Below are 23,932 nucleotides of genomic sequence, written 5' to 3' on the forward strand. Positions count from 1 at the left end.
AAATTTAAAATCAAACTTTTGCGGATCTCAAAGGGTTTTATGATATGATCTCAGGTTTCTAAAACAACCAAAACATTTTCCACATACAAATCTAAAAATAGGAAAAAGCCCAAATTTCGAGAAAAAAGCATCTTCAAGTAAAGATATTGTAAAAACAAAAGAAAACAATGATTGGATGATCAAAATATACCAGGACGGAATAGACATGCACGTCTCTCGAATGAGAAAAGAAGTCTTGTACGAATGGTCCGTTACCAATCAAATAAGGGAGTGGTCACAAAGTGTCTACTAAGTTGAGGTGGGGGATATTTTCAAAAAAAATAAAAAATTCGCATCTCCCTTGATATCATCAAAGAATCCCTCCTAAATACATGAAATGTTTTTGAGACCTCTTCCCTAAAGGTTGGGAAAAATTTTGACACGTCCCCCCCAATTTTTAGCACATGATTTCTTTCTACATCACTAGAAGTAATCAGTGGCGGCCTGGCAGGGGGTGCAGGGTGTGCAGTGCACCACCCAGAAAGATCTGAGAGGGGCGCCGAAAGAGCTTTTCAAGGGGGCGCCAAAATTTTGTTGATGTTTAATTGGGCGACTTGGCGCCCTTCGACAAGTTTATAGCGCCTTCTATAAGTGCAATGTTAATTTTTTTCGCCTGCGGCGCTTAGTTTTTATTTACACTCTTGCATCCTTTTACTTCAATTTTTTCAAAACTACTATCAACATTGAATTGCGAAAGATCAAAGCAAAAAGAAGTGTTGTGTATCCACCAGAGGTTAAAGAGGATGCCCACCCCCAAAATGAGAAATTGCCAAAAAGATCGAAACTTGTTGATGCTCGCTTTGGATTTTTAGGTCTTATGCTGACTAACTAAGCTGTTTGACGTTTCTTACACCAAATCTTTTTGCCTGCGGCGCCAATATTAATAAATAATAATCTTTCTGATAAAGTTTTAGAAAATAAAAAAATAGCCTAAATCGACTTGCTAGGTATAAAATTTCCATTTCAAGTATCAACATCTCATGTTTTTTATTTGAGGAGCTTCATTTTGGTGCTAAATCGGTATAAATTGGGGCATTTTAAGACATTTCAAAAGTTGAGAATTAAAAAATTTTCCTTGTTCAGAAAACTATGACATTTCAAATTATAACAAGGAAATAGATATCAAGTTATCTTTACCACCACCTTTTTTATCTTACAGACTGAGCTTAAGCATACCAGGATAATCACGACGACAGACGAAAAATGTAATAGGCTAGTGAAAATACGAAATTTGATTGGTTGAAACTCAATAGCCTTGTAAATTTTCGTCCGTCGTCGTGATTTTACCGATTTACTTAACTTCGCTAATATTTCCACTTATTGATCGAGGGCGCAAGTAAGGACAAAAATACAAGGGCGCCAATTTCATAGTTTGCACCACCAAGAAAATTAAGCCAGGCCGCTACTGGATCAATTTTCTTTCATTTTTGAGCACTCTTATGCAAATTGAGATTGAAATATAGTCACTCGATCGTTCAAACTTAGATAATAAGAGACAAAGGAGAGGATCCGTGCAATTCCACACCCGAAATCTACACAGATTTGTGCATCCTCCTGTAAATTGAAAAGAAGATAACATGCACGAGATACGCGAACCATATGGTTAGGCTTATATACAGATTCAATGTCCCTAAAACCAGATTCAATGTTTGTAAAACCGCTCTGTATGAATTTTCAGCAATATATACAGTATTTGATCGATATCTCTTCCTTTAACAATCGTATAAGAACCGATACTTTTGATTCCTAATTTGATTCTTATAAATAGCCATAAAATGACCTTTCGTGTCCGGAAAAGCCTCTTTTTGTTGCATTTTAGAAAATACAAAAAAACAAGAAAGAATCAATAAGTCTTTTTTTGTTTCAAATTGGTGATGGCGTTACATAAGACGAAGACATCCGGTGCTTAAATACTCTATTCTTTTTCTGTGATGCTCGTTCGGTGATTTCATTCCTATTCTTATCTCTTGGAAGAAAGGAGCAGACGATGGGATTTTATGTATTGCGCTTGTTTATTTTCATTTGTTTGTTTGTTTGTTTGAGTCAAATCTTGAAAATCTTGTGGCATCCATTCGCTATGAATCTAAGATTCTTCTACTACCATGTGGAAACCGCTTTCAATTAATGAGTCTATTTTCACTAAGACAGTTTCCACATTGAAGCAGAATAGAGTTTAAAAGAGTTTTTGAATTGATTTACAATTTACAGCACGGTTATACCTTATCGGCCAAAACTTAGTCGGCCTTAATTTTAGTCGGCCTTAATTATTAGTCGGCCCTAATTTTATAGTCACCTCGTCAAAATTTAGTCACTAAGGACCGACTAATAATTAAGTTTTGGCCATTTCTAAATTTTTAGTCGGCCCAAATTTTAGTTAATCCAAATTTTTAGTCGGTCCTAATTTTAGTCACCAAGCCAAAATTTAGTCACTTAGGGCCGACTAAGTTTTGGCCGATAAGGTACCTACTATTGAGCTGGCTGCTTTTAACTATTTCTTAGCGTGGCCCTTAATTGCTGCCAAGGATGTTGCTACAGTGCTGGAGTAAATTCGCTGGAGCTATGGAGGCTAGTTATAAGGGGTTTTAGTCCAAAGGGGTTGAAATAAATATTTTCTCTTTGAAAACTTGACCTCTGATACTCAGTGTATGGGTTTAGACAGCTTGTCTATGTGTTATGGAGAGTGCACTATATTTGCTACATTTTTCAATACAAGAATTTTATAATATGTAGAGGTGAAGATGAAATTTGTGGCATTATCATTGATTGTTTTGAATAGTGTGTTATTGGTACAGTCAGATGATGGTAAGTTGAAAAAACAAAAATGGTACTACTTTAATCAGAAGTTATCGGCCTATTAGCACACAATTTAACCGCTTTCTAAAACGATGTCTCTTCAAACTTGGCTAGTCGTTGAATCCGTGAAAACGATTGCTATTGAAGGGCTCCAGCAAAAGCTGCTGAGAAAGTATAACAGCAGTGACCACAAGTAATTATCAGATTCTAAGCATACATACACACATATGTGTTTTACGGTCATTAATCAGGTCGTTGAAGAATCTTTAATTAGACTCTCTTACCGCATGTATAATGCGAGTGGCAGATCCTCTTTCATTGTATGACATCATCATTTGGTATCCGCGATCGAAAGTTGAGTATCCTGGATGAAAAATCAGAAAATCGAAAATGAATGTATTGTTCAAAAATTTGATTGATTGATGATAGAAATTTTCACTTTAGAGATTTGTACCTATGAGTTTTCTCAATGAAGAATGCCACAATTAAACGTCTTTTTTCATGCACTCATGCGTAGCCTTCTTTTTAACACAGTAAGCTAAAAGCTTGGAACATTTTTCAGTGAATTTGCGGACTTCAAAGGAGAAACATCTTTTCAGACCTATATACCCACTACAATGGTCACGAATGTATAAAACGGATCACTTTTACAAAAGAGTCATCAAACTGACCCTTACCGTCCGCATATACCCAGCACTTATTTTTGCCTAAGTAGCCTCTCTCAAGGACTATTATAAACCTTGAAACTTGGCTTAAGAAAGAGACTCACATCACCTCAGACCGATTTTCAAATCATTAGACATTAAATAAGACGATTTGTGCCTATCCCGTTGAAAAATCATTCAAATTTTTCACTAATCCAACGATATATCAAACGTCAACTTCTAACCTAAACAGGGGTGTTTGAATCAGTTCCCAGCTGGCACACAACGTTGTTTCAACGTTTATCTAACGTTCACAACTTCCATCTAACGTTAAATGAACGTTGAAACAACGTTGTGTGCCAGCTGGTTACTTATAAAACACCCCTCTGCTCTAGAATTGAAACCTGCTAGAAAAGACATTTTCATTGCAAAATACTCATCTCTATGTCCTTCGTTATAGGATTCTGTCTCTCAGTATTCGATGAATTGGAGAATCTGGCGCCAACTCTATACCATCATGAAGATTGCACCAAATACTTCATCTGCTTGCGTGTGGACTTACTTCAGCAAGTGATGACATTGGAACGAGAATGTCAGAATGGGAAATTCTTTGATGAAGAACAAAAGAAATGCTTGAGAGAACGCACTCCACGATGTGGTATGAACATTGAGCTCTAATTAATAGATTGAATAAAACCTGTCTTGTTTTTACGACAAATACAGAAAGTAAAAGATTTTACGAGAGATTTAAGCTGTCATGAAGACATGTTTTGAATAGGAATTTTTAACCATTCATTAGAAAATATATTGATTTAGATTTAAATTATCCTCTATCCTCATCAATAGTACTCCCTGCTTTTCTATTGTCATATAAGGTGTTTGATAGTAAAGTGAAAAAATTTCTGTCATTTTGATAGGAGGCACAGAGAAACTAACAACAACAGAAGCTACAACGCAGTATACAGAAGCTACAACGCAGTCAACAGAAGCTACAATAAAGTCAACAGAAGCTACAACGAAATCAACAGAAGCTACAACAAAGTCAACAGAAGCTACGACAGAGTCAACAGAAGCTACGACAGAGTCATCAAAAGCTACAACAAAGTCAACAGAAGCTACAACAAAATCAACAGAAGCTACAACAAAGTCAACAGAAGCTACAACAAAGTCAACAGAAGCTACAACGAAGCCAACAGAAGCTACAACAAAGTCAACAGAAGCTACAACGAAGCCAACAGAAGCTACAACAAAGTCAATAGAAGCTACGACACAGTCAACAGAAGCTACAACAAAATTAACAGAAGCTACAACAAAATCAACAGAAGCTACAACAAAATCAACAGAAGCTACAACAAAGTCAACAGAAGCTACAACAAAGTCAACAGAAGCTACGACAGAGCCAACAGAAGCTACGACAGAGTCAACAGAAGCTACAACGAAGCCAACAGAAGCTACGACAAAGTCAACAGAAGCTACAACAAAGTCAACAGAAGCTACAACAAAATCAACAGAATCTACAACAAAGTCAACAGAAGCTACAACAAAGTCAACAGAAGCTACAACAAAGCCAACAGAAGCTACAACAAAGTCAACAGAAGCTACAACGAAGCCAACAGAAGCTACAACAAAGTCAAAAGAGGCTACGACAGAGTCAACAGAAGCTACAACAAAATCAACAGAAGCTACAACAAAGCCAACAGAAGCTACAACAGAGTCAACCGAAGCTACAACACAATCAACAGAAGCTACAACAAAGTCAACAGAGTTAACTAAACCTGAACGAGCCCCAACAACAAGCCAGCAACCAACAAGCTCAGATTCTACGACACAAGAAATAAGTCAGACAACGCAGGTAGTCACAGAATCCACGATAAAGCCTGCGATAGAAATCGCGGCAACAGAGGTTGCACAACTAACAACGGAGAAAAAAGACAACAAATTCAAGATTGGAAAATTCGACAGAAACTTTTGTATCAACTATCTGGATGGCTTCTATTCGCATCCAAATGAATGTGATCTCTATTATAGATGCGTCACTTCTGTCACACATTTCGGACAGTGTCCAGAAGATACATTTTTCCATGAAGCTATCAATGGTTGTGTGCGTAGAGAGAATGCAAAATGCAGTAAGTACAAATTATTCGTTTTTAGTTTCGTCTTAATCGTCAATGCCATCTTGCATGTAATCTAACCTAAGTTAACTTTCGCCAGTAGAGAGAGTTTTATAACCAACGATTTTTGAATCATGTCCTTAGGAGTTTTGATTTTAAGTCAACCTGTCCAATTGCTGAATATTATACAACCAATATTATACACTCAAAGTGATCAAAATCGTGTTTTATTTCAAGCAAAAACAAGCGAGCCTGACGCCACAAACCTGCAGCCCACAACACCAGAGACTTCTTCACCTGAAGATACAACTACTGAAACTACTGTTCCTACAACATTTTCGACGAAAGATACAACAGAGACGACGCAACCAAAAACTGAAGACAACATAAAGTCAAAAGAGGAAGAAGTGACTAAACTGGCTACCTCCCCACAAACAACAGAATCAACTACCTTAGAATCTTCCACACAAGAACCGAGTCAAGCAACTATACAGGCTACAAAGCCTACAACGGAAGCGACAACTCAAACCACACTTGAACCTGTTTCCACGAAAGGCGTTGAAACGACTCAGTTTTCAACCCAAACATCATCAGCTTCTGAATCAGCAACAAGCAATCCCACAACACTTGCAGAGACAACAGGAACTACACAACAAACAACAAAGCCTGCTTCAACTGTCTCTGAAACGAATACTGACCAAGCCACCCAAAGTACAACAGAACAAGTAGTCCAGTCCACCACAGAAGTTGAAGCCACCAAACCTGCTACCCAGCCAGATACCACAACAGAACAGACACAATCCACAACAGTTGCCGCAACAGAGCGAACCAAAGAAACAAAGACGATCAAAATTGTTGATGAGGATTTCTGCCGAACGAATCAGCTAACAACCGGGTGGCATGCAAACGAATTTGATTGCTCCAAATATTACCAATGTGTTGAGGAAAGAACTTTCGTCCGGATGTGCGCTAAAAACACATTCTTTCATCCACGGTTTATTTGTGTTTCCAAGGAATTGGCTGTTTGTAGTAAGTACAATCTTTAATAGAAGTTCTTTGTTTTATATGCATATATCTGCGCCCTTTCAGTCTCAAACCTTTGCATTTTTTGCGACAGCGTCGTCGTGCATTTGTATGACATTAATAAATTTCATATTTTTTTCTACTAGCTCAGAAAATTTCTTCGTTTTAGAGTTCATTGTGCCCGCTAGAAATGAGATTAGAAAGGTCAATTCAAAATACTGCTTTCGATTCTCAGAGGCATCTAAGGTTAGAAGTCTTAAAATACTTTATTATCTCCTGTCAGATAACACTATTTTTCTTTGAAGCAAAAATCCCGGAGTCAGAAAATAGTGCCACAACAGAGACAGTGACAACAACACCAGAAAGCACAACACAATCAACAGAAAGCACAACACAAGCAACAGAAAGCACGACACAAGCAACAGAAAGCACAACACAAGCAACAGAAGGCACAACACAAGCAACAGAAAGCACGACACGATCAACAGAAAGCACGACACAATCAACAGAAAGCACGACACAAGCAACAGAAAGTACGACACAAGCAACAGAAGGCACAACACAATCAACAGAAAGCACGACTCAAGCAATAGAAAGTACGACACAAGCAACAGAAAGTACGACTCAAGCAACAGAAAGCACAACACAAGCAACAGAAGGCACAACACAAGCAACAGAAAGCACGACACGATCAACAGAAGGCACAGCACAATCAACAGAAAGCACGACTCAAGCAATAGAAAGTACGACACAAGCAACAGAAAGTACGACTCAAGCAATAGAAAGTACGACACAAGCAACAGAAAGTACGACACAAGCAACAGAAAGCACGACACAGGCAACAGAAAGCACGACACAAGAGGTTCAAACAACGAAACAAGCTATTACCATTGGAGAGACCATCATTGATAAAGGTATAAAATAGCTGTAAATGATTGAGGGAAAGTTATTATATAGGTGGGATAATAGTAAGGCATACTCTATTGTTTAAGATCTTCTGCCAGACTGTTTTTGACAATTTATTCTCAAAAGTTGATATTGGGTAGTTATTGCATTGGGTTGATATCAAAATTACTGACAAACGGTATATGCTATGTTATCAAAATCTATATCATGATTATCAAAGGATTTTCATCAAGACTCAATGAAATTTTTTTTGCACATTTCAGATTTCTGCTTGAACCACGAGGATGGATTCCATCCGAATCCATCAGATTGTCGAGAATTATATCAATGTTTGCGTAAGAGGACTTTCCCACGAAGTTGTAGCAGTGGTTTGTTATATGATTCCATTGCAGTTCGCTGTAAAGATGCTGACTTGGTTAACTGTGGTAGGTTTATTCTGTAAACCTTGTGACATATACCGGGTGACCCACGAAAAAGTTCAGATGTTTCCCGACGTCTGGAGGCCGAACAAATGTCCCAAAGTGCTTGGAGTTTTGATATTTAGAAAGTAGATATCCTAACTCAAAATTTGAGCTGTCACTTTTTAAATTTGACCAACTTGTTCTCTACTTGTGAGCTTTTAAAGTCAAAATTCACTTTTCGGAAAGTGTAAAAAACTTGTAAAAAGGAGGTATTAAATTTATGCGATCAATTAGAAAATCACTTACAAATTGACTTATTTAACGAGTTTTATGCCATTGATAATTAATAAAAACACCTTTAAAAGTAATTTTTGTTTAAAACAAGACTAGTTTTTATAAAAATTGGCGCTTTTGTAGATTTTTCAGATTTTTTTCAAAAACTTTACATCAAAAACGTCTAAAAATACCAAATTTGATACCCCTTTTTTACGTGTTTTTTACACTTTCCGAAAAGTGAACTTTGACTTTAAAAGCTCATAAGTAGAGAACAAGTTGGTCAAATTTAAAAAGTGATAGCTTAAATTCTAAGTTAGGATATCTACTTTCTAAATATCTAAACTCTAAGCACTTTGGGACATTTGTTCGGCCTCCAGACGTCAAGAAACGTCTGAACTTTTTCGTGGGTCACCCGGTACGATTTTAAAATCTCGTTTACAGGGATAGATTATTAACTTTTAGTCATTTTTCTTGCACCCTTCAACACTAAAAACACCCCCTTCTCACAGACCCGGTAATATTTTTTTCAGCCAGTGGGGATAAAAATAATGGACGGAAACTCAATGGGGACTGATATTTCCATATTTCTATGGCTGAGGATTTTAATTCTTTTGTTTTTAAGTCCGAAAATTCAGTGGGGATGGGAAAAATAGTATAATATTTATTCGATTATTTTCAGTGGAGACAAAAATTGGAGGATTATTTTCCACCGGGGACGATATTTTGGCCAATTTTTCCAGTCGGTTTGTGAGAAGAGGGTGTCTAAAAATGTTTGTGAGGAGCCTTTGATTAACCATAGTAATCTTTCCACACTAAGTAGGCTTTATCAATGGTGTATAAATTTTGAAGCTATTATATCCTAATTAAAACATTTTTAAATCACCCGTCTTAGCTTGTTCAAGACTAAGAGTAACTTCTACTTCCTTTTTCTTCTATTCTAGATCTGAACAGAAATGGTGTTATCCCTAAAACCACCCAAGCGCCACCGCCCGCTGAAGCAACAGAAGCGCCTAAGACAAAGAACACACCTGAGCCAACTCACAATGAATGTACGTAAATATTTTCTATTATTTATAAGAATATGTGTATAATCTGGCTGAAAACTAAGAACAATCTGGCTAAAATGTTTCGAAAAATGTAGCACGACAACAAAACAAATTATAGAAATAATTGAAGACAAACGATCAAAACAAACTATTTTTCAAAAACATCCGAATGGAAGAAAAGAGGATATTATGTAAAAAAAAAACGAACGTTTCAGATCTTATCTGCATAGGAAAGAGATTAGAAATAATGACCTATTATCTGACTTGCATCAAAATAAATCCTTCACTTTCGTCCGCGAGTATTTAAAAGAAATCCTCTTTGAAACTTGCAGGAAAGAGATAATAAACTGGTCATGACAAACAAAGGGGAAATCAAAACTTTAATCCCAGAATCCCTCTGCCTAATCTACACTTACCGTAGATTACTTGGACGACGCCCATAGAGTTGTCTAGACGAGCTTTCAATTTTCCGTTAAACTTCATTGAAGACCATACTCATTGAATAAGAAACCTAAATAACTCAGAATTTAACGATTGCACTTCTAAAACTTAAACCGCAACATCGCATTTTTTATTTTCAAAAATGTTACCTCTTTGACTAAAGTCTATTCACGATAAGTGTGCACTCTTTTTTCTTTTACCTATAACTTTTGAAGGAACTCTTCAATCTTTATGAATTTGGTAGCATTGGAAAGATATTAGTGAGTGGAACAATTTGAAATAAAAAAATCTTCAAGAAAATTCTAAAAATGAAGATGAAAATGAACAAGAAAAAAATGGAGATCTTGTAAAAAAGTGCTATAACTTTCATTTTCACTGAAAAGATTCTTTGATCTTTGGAGGTCATCACTGTGAAGAAATTTTACTAAAATGTTTATTCAATACAAAGTTATGATACAAAGTTAATAAGTGATTGACCCTAAAAAACAGCAGAAAACAGCAGAAAACAGCGTTTTTAGACGTCAATTAGCTTATAACTTTGTTTGATATCTTTTGACTGAATGATTATTTTGAGAAATTTTTTCACAGTGATGACGTTCGATAATCAAGGTTTCACTTCAATGAAAATGATAGTTATAGCATTTTTCTACAAGATCTTCATTTTTTTCTTCTTCATTTTCTTCTTCATTTTTAGAATTTTTTAAAAGACTTTTTTATTTCAAATTGTTCCACTCACTAATATCTTTCCAATGACACCAAATTTATAAAGATTGAAGAATTCCTTCAAAAGTTATAGGTAAAAGAAAAAAGAGTGCACACTTATCGTGAATAGACTTTAGTCACTCGGGTTTTATATACATTGTGTTCACGCTAATTCAAACTTCTAACATTTGAACTCATTCTCAGTTCCCCTCATGGGTAAACCCTCATAAAACACTCTCTCTAATTCGAAACTCGTTGTATTTGAACAAATCAGATTTCCCGTTCGAGCACGAATAAGTGAGAGTTAACTGTTTGGACGGTTCCAGTTATAGTCCGTTACCCCCTGTGGATGAAATGGATTCTCCGTAACAATAACTTATGAAAAACTTCAGGATTTCCGAAACATTCAAGATTTTCTCTGATGCAGATGACCACTAAATAATTAGGAAAATCCTGTATTTTCAGGAACCTTTTTCAAAATTTCTCAGGATTCCCAAGTGAAGAAAAAATTCCAAAAAACCCAGTCGTCCACATGGGGGTAATGGTTTTTTTTTCTGGAACTGCCCATTCCTACGTCTCTCGTGTTGGAAAAGAATCTAAGGTTATGCGCCCAATCAAAGTTGTATTCAAAGACAGTCATAACAAATACAGATTCATGAAGAAGTTGACTGAATTGAAACAACACGAGAAGTACGTGAAATTAAGTATCACCGACGACTTGACAAAAATGGAGAGGGAACAAATCAAAGAGTGGAAAAAGAGAGCAGACGAGATGAATAAAGCCAGATCGAATGACGATTTTAAATGGAGGGTACGAGGAAGCCCTCGTGAAAAATTATATTTTAAAAAGATTTTTTGTACAAGAACGGTTTAGAGGCCCTTGTGCCTCAACTGTAATCACCTTACAAATTGTAAAGTAGCGTTGACTTTTATTAGCCTTTGTTGCTACCTGTTCGTCAACTTGAAATAAACTATTACATACATACATACATTCCTACACCTTTTTTTCTCACATTTAGTCTTTTGCGAGGACAATAATCTAGATCAAGGATATTATCCTGATCCTAAGGACTGCAAATCCTTCTACCGATGTTTCAACCAAGCAGGACAGCTCAAAACAAAGTTTACAGTCTGTGCTGGCACCTTGTTGTATGATTCTGTTAACATACGATGTGAATGGCCCAATGTAGTTGATTGCAGTAAGTATGATACCTTATCGGGGAAAAAAATGTCGGAGTTTTATTTAGTTGGGGTATTCGTCACCTCGAAGCATTTTCGTCACTTTCCCCCGACATTTTTTCCCCCGATAAGGTAGTTTCGAAAAATGATAGTCAAAGCCTCAACTTGAACTTGTCTTGATAAAATTTTAAAAGGTTGTAGCTTTTTAAAAGTCCCAATGGCAGCTTAGCAGTATTTAGCGAATAAAATTCCGTATTTCTTCAACTAGACTTCTGTCATTATGCAAGCGATTAGGCTTCTGTTCATCCTCTAGCGAAAAGAGTTTTTAGTATAATATATCTATAGAGGTCAAGCAATCGCCTCTACAGATTCAAACGTTTGCTTTCATAATGGCTGAAATGACGTAACATAACAAAACATGAAAGACATCTATACTGCTTTTTGTTATCTTTCAAAACCGGGTACTTCTCAAAAAACAAAGCGAGTTTATGTTTTTGCACTTTCGAGGACGGTAAAGTGACTGAAGCGTTTTGGAATAACCCGCAGTTTTGACCCGCAATATCGAGGACGGTAAAAGTGCTGATTTACCGTCGTCCTCAGTTGTTCAGGATCTAGTCAAATTAGAACCTTACCGTCTCCGTCGCAGAAAAACACACATACATAAACTCGGTATTATAACGGCAGGGGTCCAGGCAGGTCCTGTATGAGAATTTCATCCTATAAAAGATTTACACTTGATCTAATGGGCTTTGACCTTTTTTCCATAGACTTGAACAAAGGGTTGACGACAACTCCGGTACCGTTGCCTGCTTACGCCGGAAAATATCGTAAGCAATATCATCTTTTTATAAATCTTCATTCTATTTCCTTGAATCTAAATAAATGTTTCTATAAATGCTTGCTTGTTTAACGAGATCATTCTCTTTCAATTATCATCGCCAAAGACTTAAGACTTATTATCAAAAATCAATTTGGTCCTGGTAAACTTGAACTCATATATTTCCCCTTTTCACGTGGAAATTGGATAGCTGTACAACTGGAAAATCAATTCATTTGACTCCCCTCCAAGATTGGTTGGTTACTGACTTCTTACATGAGAAATAATAAGATTTAGCAAACCAGACTTGAGCATCTTGAGTATTTATTTCAGCCTGAGAAATGACGAATGGTATTTAAGTAGAATTTTTTTCCTAAAGTCCTAAACAAAATATGCTCATAATTTACCCTCTTGAATAACCCGAAAAATAATAAAATTTTACAGCGATTGCAACCGCCTGTAATAAGGCTACATGTACATTAAAAAACAAATGCAAATGTGCCGGAACCGACGCACCGCATCCAAAACTTACGGCAACGACATCTCCCAAGATTGTCATTTTCTCGATGGATGATTCGTTGGGATCTTCACAATATAACGTCATCAGTGAAATTTTGGATGGGCGAGTCAATCCTAACGGTTGCCCAGTAACAGGAACTATGTTTGTCTCGATGGATTCGGTGCAAAGTCTTCGCTACCCAAAACTCATGTATGACAAAGGTAACACTCACATATAATCAAATTTCAGACTTTTTCAGATTTTCTAAATTTCAGAGAAAAATTCTTCCAAATGATAACCGACAAAGACGACTGTAAGCAAAATAAAGTCAATAAATTAAATTTATAATACCAATGTGTAAGAACTTTTTCTTTATCGACATTGACTTTTTCTACCACAACCATAGGACATGAGATAGCAGTCCACACCAAATCGCATCGCTTTCCAACTACCTACTGGAAGACAGTTTCATACAAAGCTCTCGTTGACGAAATCGTCGATCTCAGGGACCAAATGTTCAAAGCAGGAATAAAAAATGTTGTAGGGTATCGAAACCCTTTCTTGCAGACCTCAGGAGATACTTTGTTTACCTTGCTGAAAGATTTTAACTTCCGATACGATTCATCGCTTCCAACTCCTGCGCATGCGTACTGGTGGCCTTATACAATGGAACACAAAGTTGATTATTGCGCAATCCCACCATGTCCGACAAGTAAGTACTTAGCTCTAGTTTAGACGGCTCACCTTTCGCCCTGCCTATTCTAATTGTAAGAAAAAAGTGGGCAGTTAAATTGTTTGCTTCAAAAAGGTTGAAAGAAGACATTACATTGACGTCAAAAGAGGACGATGCATTGATTGACTTTAGACAATCCACTTTATGCTTTCCTTAACTCACAATTAGAATAGGCAGGGCAAAAAGTGGGCCGTCTAAACTAAAGCTTACACCCTTTTGTTAACCTATTTTATTTCACAATTTTTTGGCTACTTTGATTGTTTCTTGTGTATTATTTTCTTAAAAGTGACGTAATTTCTGACGTCTGGAAAATAATATATCGGTGACAGATCTAGAAGGTCGTTCAAAATTTATGACGGAGAGTTTTAACTTCCATATAAGGAGTATGGTTAAAGGACATACTCTTCGTAACTTCGTCATGAATTTAGAACTCCCCTTAGATCTAACACTGCAGTATTTTTGATAACGAAATTTAAACTTTTATGTTTAATTTCTATACTCTAACCTTCTTCTTATAGAATCCTACAAAGGCTTTTACGAAGTACCTTTGGAAATCGTCAAGAATCGAAAGGGAGGTCTTTGCTCCATGTTCGATGAGCCTGGGTGTTGGCGAAATAGCCTGCAAACTGCAGATGAAACTTATGACTATTTTAAAGAGAATTTTGAACGACATTTCACGCATGGCTCGTCCCCATTCCCTATTCATGGACATGCTAATAATTTATTGGGTGGAAGTCACGGCCCACGGAAAGAAGGTTTGTAAAATTTACATTTATGTTCCCTTTCTTAAAGAGGGCTTTAGATTTTTCGAGAATCGAACCGTAATTTCTGGTCTTGGTCTTCGACGTTTTTGGCTTAATGCACAAACATCTTTGCAGATCTCGAGAAGGACTTAGGACATGGGTTCATACAACCACATTCAAATGAAGCTATTCTAGAAATATAATCTGAAAGTATAAGCTGAATAAAATATGTCGACTCTAAGTTAAAGAAATTGGAATCGGTTAGTTGCAATCCTGATTTTTCCGCCATTATCGTGCCAAACGTTTGAATCTGATAAGAGTTTCCTCCTATAACGCAAATTAAACGTTTGCTTCTATAATGGCGGAAGTTACGTATTTCAAAAGAACATGAAAACCGCAATCCTGAATTTTTTTCCCACCAGGTTTAATCCGTTTCTTGGATGAGCTGATGCGTAGGGAGGATGTCTACATGGTCGGATTTTCAAAACTTATCGATTTCATGGAAAACCCAAAAACATTGGAAGAGTTAAAAACAGAAGGAACTGATGGTATTTTCTCTTGTGAGGTGACAGAGAAGAAAGCACGTTCGAACGAGCGGCCGCGCGAAACTTTCAGTTTTATGACAACCTCCACTACAACGACTCCTGCACCGACTCCAGGCGCCTTTGGTGAGTCACTTTTCAATACAAGTTTCAAAGCTATGTTCAACTATCCATTTTCATCCTTCTGCTTGTTCAAAGTTTTAAAACTGTGAAACCACCGTCCCTTTTTTCTTTGATCAACCAACATCAACGTCTCCAAAATTACTCTTATCATTTTTTTGTCTCTAATAACCTTGGTAAATTAACTCAGTCTCTCCTTTCTAAAAGATTTCGTAGAATTTTTACTTCTGGTTTCCAAAGAAAACTTTCACCACGGATCTCTTCATTTACAGATGATGCAACGGTGTGCGATTCATCGACGTGCAACAGCAATACATGTCGGTGTCCGTCACCCAAAACACCTGGAGGTCTATCCAAAGAAGACACACCCAAAATTATTCTCTTTGGTATGGACGATGGAATGACACAAGAGAAATATGACCTTTTCGTGGATATGACTTACGGAAAGGCTAATCCTAATGGATGTCCGGTCCAAGCCACTTTCTTTATCTCCGCTGACTACACTTTCCACGCAATTGCCAAGAAACTTTATGACAATGGTAAGGTTATGATTCATTTAGATACAGATTATTCAATAGCCAACTTCCTTCTGTAATTTGAACTAAAAATGTGGAATCCTTAAACTGAAAAGTCGCTAAAGAAACTTTTCTGAATATTTTTCTAATTCGAAGAAAATTCTCTAAAAGTCCCTAAAAGATCGAATTACGTTGTTTCCTACTAGATCAGATTTTTTTGTTCAACCGCTCATACTTCAACACATTCCATTGTTAGAAAAAATGGACACAATCAAATACCGGAGAATCTTCATTGAACTTTTGAATAAATTGTCTATACTCGATCCGAAACATATCAAAAAGCTTTTGCAAAAGCCATTTGAATCAAGTGAAACTTGTAACAGTATGTATATAACCTCCCTAGAAGTTCTTTATTATCCACCACTAATTAAATGAAATTATATTTCATGTTTAGGACACGAGATAGCTGATCACAGCATGTCACACAAGCTTGACAACGATTATTGGAAGGATGGTTCCTACCAAGCTTTCATCAACGAGATTATTCCCTTACGAAAACAATTCCATGACGAGGGAATCACCAAAGTGACAGGATATCGCCAGCCTCTCTTACAGACGGGTGGAGATAACACCTTCAGTGTTTTACACAACTTTGGATTTCAATATGATTCGAGTATGGTGACAAAATTGAATGATCGGTTCTGGCCGTACACCTTAGACCACAAAATTCCCAATTGCGTCATTGAACCATGTCCAACAAGTAAGTTTTCAGTGTTTGTTTCAACATTCATTTAACGTTATAAGGACGTTGTGAACATTAAATAAACGTTGAACTAACGTTGTGCGCCACCTGGGTGTTTGGTGAAAATCTGTTCTTTTACATTCTTCGGTCCTGTTAGGGCTCAAGTTTGCCCCGGGTTATCAAGTCAATTTTTTGTAAATCACTGATTAAGAGGTCCGTCCAATCTACTGTACAGATAGGCTTCATAGATAAAAGGACCTGGTTATCTTGTAACTTAGGCTTAAAACTTTTTCTAAAAATTTTTTCTTCACATAGAATCCTACAAAGGCTTATGGGAAATTGCTATTGAAGCCATGGAAGGACCACACGGTGAAGCGTGCTCACTTTACGATGATTTTCCGTGTTGGAAACAACTGAAGACGTCGCAAGATGTATACACGTATATGAAGAAAAACTTTGACAGACATTTCGCAACTGGAACTTCTCCGTTCCCTATTTGGGGCCATCTTCATAATTTGGTGCGGGATGCAAACACCTTCAGACGCCAAGGTATGAAAACCTTCCCACCCTCAGATTATTTTCTCGCGACTTCATTGGCAAAAAGAACTCAAGAATGGTGGCATTAATTATAACCAAATGTTACTTTTTCGTGAAGCGTGACCAGTACTGACTGATATTACTTTTCTCGTTGAAGTTATAGACAAAGAAACATTACTCCGTCCCAACATTTGAATATCCTAGCGTACATCCCCGTTTTCATATCCTGAATTATAGTGAAAGTTCAAAGTTCATGCATTGTCTTTTTCCGATCCTTCAAACCCACCTTCCATCCGTAAAAAACAACATTTTTCAGATTTTCACGTCATCTTGAAATACTATTGAAAATATTCCATATTATGATAAAGGATATTACAACACATCCTATAAAGCCCTTTTGATTTCCTCTTCTTCACTGAAGAAAGTTGTATGCAAGACTGAAGTTCTCCTGAACTTTAAAGGGTTTCTATTTCTTAAAATCTCCTCTTTTTCAAGCATGCCTTAGATAGTTGAATGTGAGACGGGGGTACAGAAACATGTATGACCGAAGGCTGCAGTAAAATCTCAGATGTAGTATTTGAAGCCACTTATTTTCTACATAAATTGCATGGCTCGCATGGGAAGTTATATTCACCACGGAAACGTAACCGCGAAAACAAAGGAGCTATCTTTATGTTTATGTATTAGAGTTGATGTAAAGTAGTACAAATTTTACTGAGCTCGAGGATAATCAATATCAACTCAATAAAAGCTATTCGAACAATCATCCGGAATGTGGCGCAAATTTTCAGGCTTCAAATTTGGTTGACAGGGAAAGATTCCTTAGTAGTCTTCGGGTATGGGGGTATATCTCATCGGTCTTGACCTTGACGGGTTTCAATTTCTTATAATTCAAAAACTCTTCTTTAATAACAGTAAACAAAACATGCGGAGCTTTGAATTACTAATTACCATCAAGGAATTCAAAACAAGCCTATAAAACCTCAATATAGCATACACAGACCTCAATATAACATTCCTACCATAATGACTTCCGGATCAAATTTCCGTACATAAACATGTTTTGTTTCCGGCACTTACGTTCATCACCACTAATTACTAAACAAAAATATCATTGGACCAATTATCTTGAACCACAACATCGAGGTTTTTCTCAATAAACTTAATCTCTATTTGCGGCTTGGCTTAATTTCTTTCCATACACTCGTTGTAAATATAGTCTCCAATCTCCACGCTGGGCGAAATAAGAGATTTCCAATCCTGGATTTCCATATACATTTGTAAATATCGAAGTATGACTTTTTTATACTTACAGAGTTGAGGAAATATCATATTTTCAAAATATTTCCAAAATGTTTAAATGAATTTCAGATTTGAAAATATCATGAAATATAATATCGCCCAGTGCCAGTAATAGTCCTCCCCACATAACCTTCATCTCTGAGTGGCAAGTAATATAAAGAATTCTTTAGAATTCTTATCTTCAATAATTCTTTAAGACGAAAAAAAGGCAGACCCTGAAATGTTTGATAAAAATCGGAATCACTCTCAAAAACCGAAGGGCTGTATACATGGGCAATTTCACAGTCGAAATGAATCATAGGTAATCAGGACTGATTGCTCTCTAGTAACGATTGCCGGTTGGCTAGACGCAAAATTTTTCAAGAATTTGGACCAATCGTCAGTCGTCATTAGCGCGCAGTGGTCCTAATTACCCATTACGCTTTGCGACTGTGACATGGCCTATGTAAGTGAAGTTTTACAAGGGATTTAAAAACATAAATTGAGAAAGCCTAGAATACCAAACTTATATCACTAATGACTCTGATTAATCTCAACCCTCTGGCTTAAAAACTATTCTATCCCTATCAAAGTCTTAGACAAATGGAAAGTTAAAGACGAAGTTAAACTCAACCTGTTAAAATCTATTACCCTTTTAGGTTTACAGAAGTTTCTGGACGAGATAGCAGCAAGAGATGATACCTATTTCGTAACCAACCAACAACTTCTCGATTGGATGAAAGATCCCAAAACTTTGAGCCAATTGAAAAACAGAGCTACTGCTGGAGCCTTCTCATGTAAAGAAAATAAAGTTATCAAACCTGATGTTTTGTCAGGTGAGAATTGCAAACTAGTTTTTGGGGATTTTCATGAATGGTTGTAACATTAAGTAATATAAATACACCTTTTCGACCGTAGCCGCGCGGTTAGGCGCGTGCCACTTTATTATTTAATTTGACACCCTAAACTCGATCCAATCCTTTTTTTTACAATCATGGACAAAAGGTTTGTAGACTTCTGCAATACTTGCAAAATACTTCAATATCGATCAAAAACAAGTTCCCAAGAGGTTCTGGGTGCTTTCCAAACCCATTCAAAGCTGTTCAAAGTCTTTGAAAGTCACCCACTGTAGTCTACCCACTGCAGTCTACCCATTGCAGTCTACCCACTGCAGTCTACCCACTGCAGTCTAACCACAAGGGCTTGATCAACTGGCTTACACCAGTATCAAAACGCTGATTTTTTGCTTGTGGTTCCCTCAAAAGCAATTCAAATGCAATGTAACGACCTCGAAAGTGTTTTTCTTAACTTCCCTCCTTTTTCAGACACATTGAAGAGTCATTTTGCTCTATTTCTCATCATTTTTCACTGAAATTTCATTTGTCTACAACCTTTTGTCCATGATTGTACACTTTTTCTATTGTCTTTAGGTGCGAAAAAAAGGACTGGGATGGTTTTAGGGTGGTAAATCGGACAAAAAATACCCGCGCGGTAATTGGCGGCTACGGTCGAAAAGGTGTATTGTAGGCAACAGACATTGCACAATTATGTCTACTCACGTTTAGGCTTACCTTCAATATTTTTAAATAAAAATTTTAGTCAACATTTAACATAGATATTAAGTTTTGTTTTTACCAACCCAAGAATAATAATTGTTCGAAAAAGATAACTAGTGGCCCGTGTCAAGCGTAGTACTAATCTTTTACCCTAAGCCACTTGCACTACTTTTTCGATTTTACTATTTTGCTGATGGACAGTATCGCTACTGTGCTATCAGAATCATACAAGTGTGAACTGGTGGGCTGAGTTCGTGTTTGGGGTTGTTAATTATTGAATTTGTTTCAAATGTTTAATTGGTTTCTAAACGAGGTTTCTACTATTTATCGTTACAGGTGATTTAGCGGTAGACTGCGACCCAAAGAAGTGCAGCTCGAAGACGTGTCGATGTCCATCAAATGTACCGCCATCCAGTATCAGCTCAAAAGATGTTCCAAAATTCGTCCTCTTGACCATGGATGACGATATGTCAAACTCTAAGTATGTGCTTATGAAAGAGAATAAACAAAATTTAACGAATTTTGATAAATTGTTTGATTGTAAGCAAGTTAGGGTCTGGTTTCTTTTTCAGTGTAAAAATAACATTTGACTCAAAAACTGTCATCCTCATTGTGGAAGTAGTTATAGCAAATACTTCAATAAAGTGTCGGCTCCTAATATTGAATTCCAACTACTGCATTTTGGAAAAATTATCAATCTAGATTAAACAATAAGAATTCATACTTAGAATAATCCGCCATTTTGATCGGAGTTTTTAGAAAAGTGGTACCCTAATGGGCAGCACTACTCAATGAGGTTCAGTTTATGATTCAATAAAAATTTTCCGTCAAAAATATTTTCACCCACATATAGTAGTGGTACGACTAAAAACTTCTTCGTTTGGCCGGGATCGAGAAACTGTGACCAGTGTTTATAAAGGTTTGAGCCATTGCCAGCTAACGTAGAATGAGCGCTATTCGAATTGTCACGTCATTTCACAGTTGAAAAGAATCATGGGTGATCAGGACCACTGTACTCTGATAACGACTTTCTTTTGGTCTAAAGTTTTGCGTTATTGGGGATACGCAATCAGTCCTGATTATCTATGATTCATTTAGACTGTGAAATGGCTTATTTTCACGTCATTTCTGATAACTTTGTTTTCTAGATACAACGCCATGCGAGATATCTTGGGTCAAAGAACAAATCCGAATGGATGTCCAATCAAAGCTACCTTCTTTTTATCAACTCTTGGTGGTTTGGGTGAAATCAGAAAACTACAATCTTTAGGTAACTAACAGTAAAAAAACTTCGCTTTGATATTATTCTAAATGAACATCATTCTAGGGTATTCTTTGACCAGATGTTTCCGACTGTATGGTTCGGGGAAGATAAGAACAATTCTTTTGAGAGAAATTATAAGTCGCCTGACAAACCAACCAGTGTAATAAAGCGGGAAAACCAATCGAAGGTGTATAGGTGAACACAAAAGAAGGCTCTATCTATCTGCATATGAGATTGTATAGCCATCTTTTAACAGCACTGTTTCAAATATCTTCGCCCTTTACGCCCTCGACTTCTGAAAGAAACACCCATTGACTCTTTGAGTAGAAACAAATTGTAGAAACAAGTTGAAACAACTTTTGCCATCAATATACAGGTCATGAGATTGCATGTCACACAGAATCACATCGTAACAGCCAATCGTACTGGAAGCGTTCAAAGTATCAAACCTACAAACGGGAAATCGTGGATTATCGAGACAAACTCTCCAAAGCTGGTATAAAAGAAGTCAGAGGTAAAATGATTTACAAAGAAGAAGGTTTACAAAAATCCTTTATCAAAATCATCTATATCGTCCATATCACAGACGTTTAATGTGTATAATAATAAATCAACCTTGCTTGCATCGTTCGATTTCAACTCTTTACCACTTGAGTTGGCCTATGCGCCATGTAAGAAGGAAGGGGTGATATAAGAGTGTATTGAAATATTCACCTAGCTTGTCAGAACATGGTTGCCGTTACAGCGTAGTGTTCTTTTTTCAAAAGCACATGGTCAACTGTATCTGGTATGATATCGCCAACCAGAATCACTCATTGACCTCATATAATTATGTAACTCATATCACCACTGCAATTGTTTTACATGTTCAGGTTACAGGCAGCCGTACCTTCAGACGGGCGGAGATACGACGTATAAAGTGCTTCACGATCACGACTTCTTGTACGATTCATCACTTCCGACGGCGTTGAACGAAGGCTTGTGGCCGTATACGCTAGACTATAAGATTCATAAGTGTGTCATTCCTCCGTGCCCAAAAGGTGAGCAGTTTATTAGTCAAATTATGTATAGATTTTGGTGATATTTCTAAAAATCAAATTTTCAAAGTGACCAAGAACTTGAATAGATTTGAAAAATGTTTTTTTCGAAATCCTTGACTGTGAGGGAAACAACATGCACAGACTCTACCGCTTGCGTCTGCAGAGTCACAATACTTTCCAGGTCCGTAATTCCTTCTCCCTCACTCGTTGGATCCATTCCGAGATATCGGAAAGTATGTATATATTTCTCTGAGTTTGAACCACAAGTGATTTTGTGGTTTAGAGATGCTGGCTAAATCGATCTATCCAGCCAGGGTGCATTATGCAGTGCTGACGAGTCCTAATAAGGACAAAAAGCATATGCTGCTCTGCCACCCAAATGTCCTGAGTGAATATAGTTGGGCAGAAATTCTTATTTCTTCACATATATACATCTATCTAAATTCCGTTTAATTGTAGGGAGTTACGATGGCTTATGGCAGGTACCCATTGAAATCTATCAAAACCAAATAACTGGCCACAAATGCTCCCTCTTTGATGAGCCATATTGTTGGTATAATCTTTTGACGGAAGATCAAACCTACGATTATTTCATGGCTAATTTTGAGCGACATTTCAGTGAAGGGCGGACCTCACCCTTCCCGATGGCGGGACATCTTTTGAATCTCCTCAACGGAGTTAACAAAACCAGGCGAGAAGGTAAGAGAACCCTTCTTTCTTTTTGTAATGTGTTCAAAATATCTTTATAATTCTTCTTCGCCAATAAGACCTTTACCGTTATGTCAAGAGGTCAGCCTACAGAGATGCTTGAAAAGTCATAATAGGTACTTGCTAAGGATAAAGGACTTATTTCAGAGCTTAATTTCACGGCAAAAACAATCTCATCCCTACAAAACAGGTCTATTTTCGGCAACATTAGGATTAAGTTTGTGATACCTTGAAGTACCAGCAAATCTTGTTTTCTTGTTTTTTTTGTTGTCACTATTAACAACGTTAAAGAGAATGGTACTCAAGTGTGACTAGTTCTTGACCGCTGACCAAAGTCAAAAATGAGCCCAACTCTGCCGGACACGCATGTTTTTACCGGCTTTCATTTTTTCTATCATATTAGGTATGATCCGTTTCATGGACACCCTTTTGAAAAAAGACGATGTTTATTTCGTTACCATGACAGAACTCATTCGCTGGATGCAAGATCCAAAAACACTTACACAAATGAAGTCAGCCAAAAATTGCAAATAAACTTTTGGGTTTTGTACCTTTTTGGAAGATAGTATGTCCCTTGCGACTTTATTTAACCTTTTGTAAATCAATTTTTTATATATTCTCCTTTGAAAAATGAAAACTTTTTTTATGTAAAACATTGAAAATTTATGGAAATAACTAGACTAGTAAACTAGTCGTTGAAAACAGACCCATATACAAAAATTTTAAGCTCCAAATAAAAAGAATCGAAGAGGCGAGGTTGCGTGTCTTTTCTGAATTTCAACGACTAGAAGCTTCTTCCCTCAAAAAACGTTGTTTAATTTTACAACCTTTTTTAGGTTTTTGAGAATCCATCCAACTTTTTTGACTAAATGATATTTCATAGTAACATTAAACATGGGAACATATAAATAAATGAGCATTTCCAAAAATGCAATAAACAGAAAGAAAAATAAATGCAATCCCGCACGGGTCAGACATACAGAAATCTGTATGTCTCTCCTTACTATTTTAGGTGAAGAAAAAAAGGCGTTAGAAGAAGCTTCTAGTCGGTTATTTTCCTTTTCTCTCACGCGCGCTGAATATTTAATTAGTGTTTACATTATTTGACTGACAGTTTTATTATTAGTAATAACCGACTAGTTTACTAGTCTAGGAAATAACTAGACCAATCAAATTACCGTCCTTTGATCGGGCATTTTAAGGTGAGATATATAAGTCTACCACTTTTCCAGATGACTAACCTTCGCGTTTACCTTTAAAATTCGCGTGTTAGC

At 36.7% G+C, this 23,932-nt stretch overlaps 1 protein-coding gene across 1 annotated transcript; it reads left to right on the forward strand.

The window, feature by feature from the left end:
* The first annotated feature begins 2,752 nt into the window (after positions 1-2,752).
* LOC136824764 (uncharacterized) lies at positions 2,753-23,335 on the forward strand. The gene is made up of 24 exons (XM_067080736.1): positions 2,753-2,841; positions 3,937-4,134; positions 4,505-5,272; positions 5,333-5,602; positions 5,825-6,616; positions 6,916-7,524; positions 7,780-7,941; positions 9,135-9,242; positions 11,402-11,581; positions 12,329-12,388; positions 12,823-13,098; positions 13,284-13,589; positions 14,129-14,365; positions 14,776-15,021; positions 15,288-15,554; positions 15,985-16,290; positions 16,588-16,821; positions 18,750-18,926; positions 19,983-20,127; positions 20,795-20,916; positions 21,287-21,424; positions 21,783-21,950; positions 22,410-22,649; positions 23,062-23,335. Exons 1-24 carry the CDS (start codon positions 2,778-2,780, stop codon positions 23,190-23,192), a joined length of 6,204 nt encoding a protein of 2,067 aa, XP_066936837.1. The 5' UTR covers positions 2,753-2,777; the 3' UTR covers positions 23,193-23,335.
* The last annotated feature ends 597 nt before the right edge of the window (positions 23,336-23,932 follow it).

Source organism: Clytia hemisphaerica, unplaced genomic scaffold, assembly GCF_902728285.1.
Source record: "Clytia hemisphaerica strain Z4C2 unplaced genomic scaffold, Clytia hemisphaerica genome assembly, whole genome shotgun sequence".
NCBI classification, from domain to species: Eukaryota; Metazoa; Cnidaria; class Hydrozoa; order Leptothecata; family Clytiidae; genus Clytia; species Clytia hemisphaerica.

Coding starts and splice junctions, on each gene's coding strand:
- LOC136824764 (XM_067080736.1), top strand. CDS start 2,778: ATGAAATTTGTGGCATTATCATTGATTGTTTTGAATAGTGTGTTATTG. Junction 5,603..5,824: donor TAGAGAGAATGCAAAATGCA/GTAAGTACAAAT, acceptor TTTTATTTCAAG/CAAAAACAAGCGAGCCTGAC. Junction 7,942..9,134: donor TGCTGACTTGGTTAACTGTG/GTAGGTTTATTC, acceptor CTTCTATTCTAG/ATCTGAACAGAAATGGTGTT.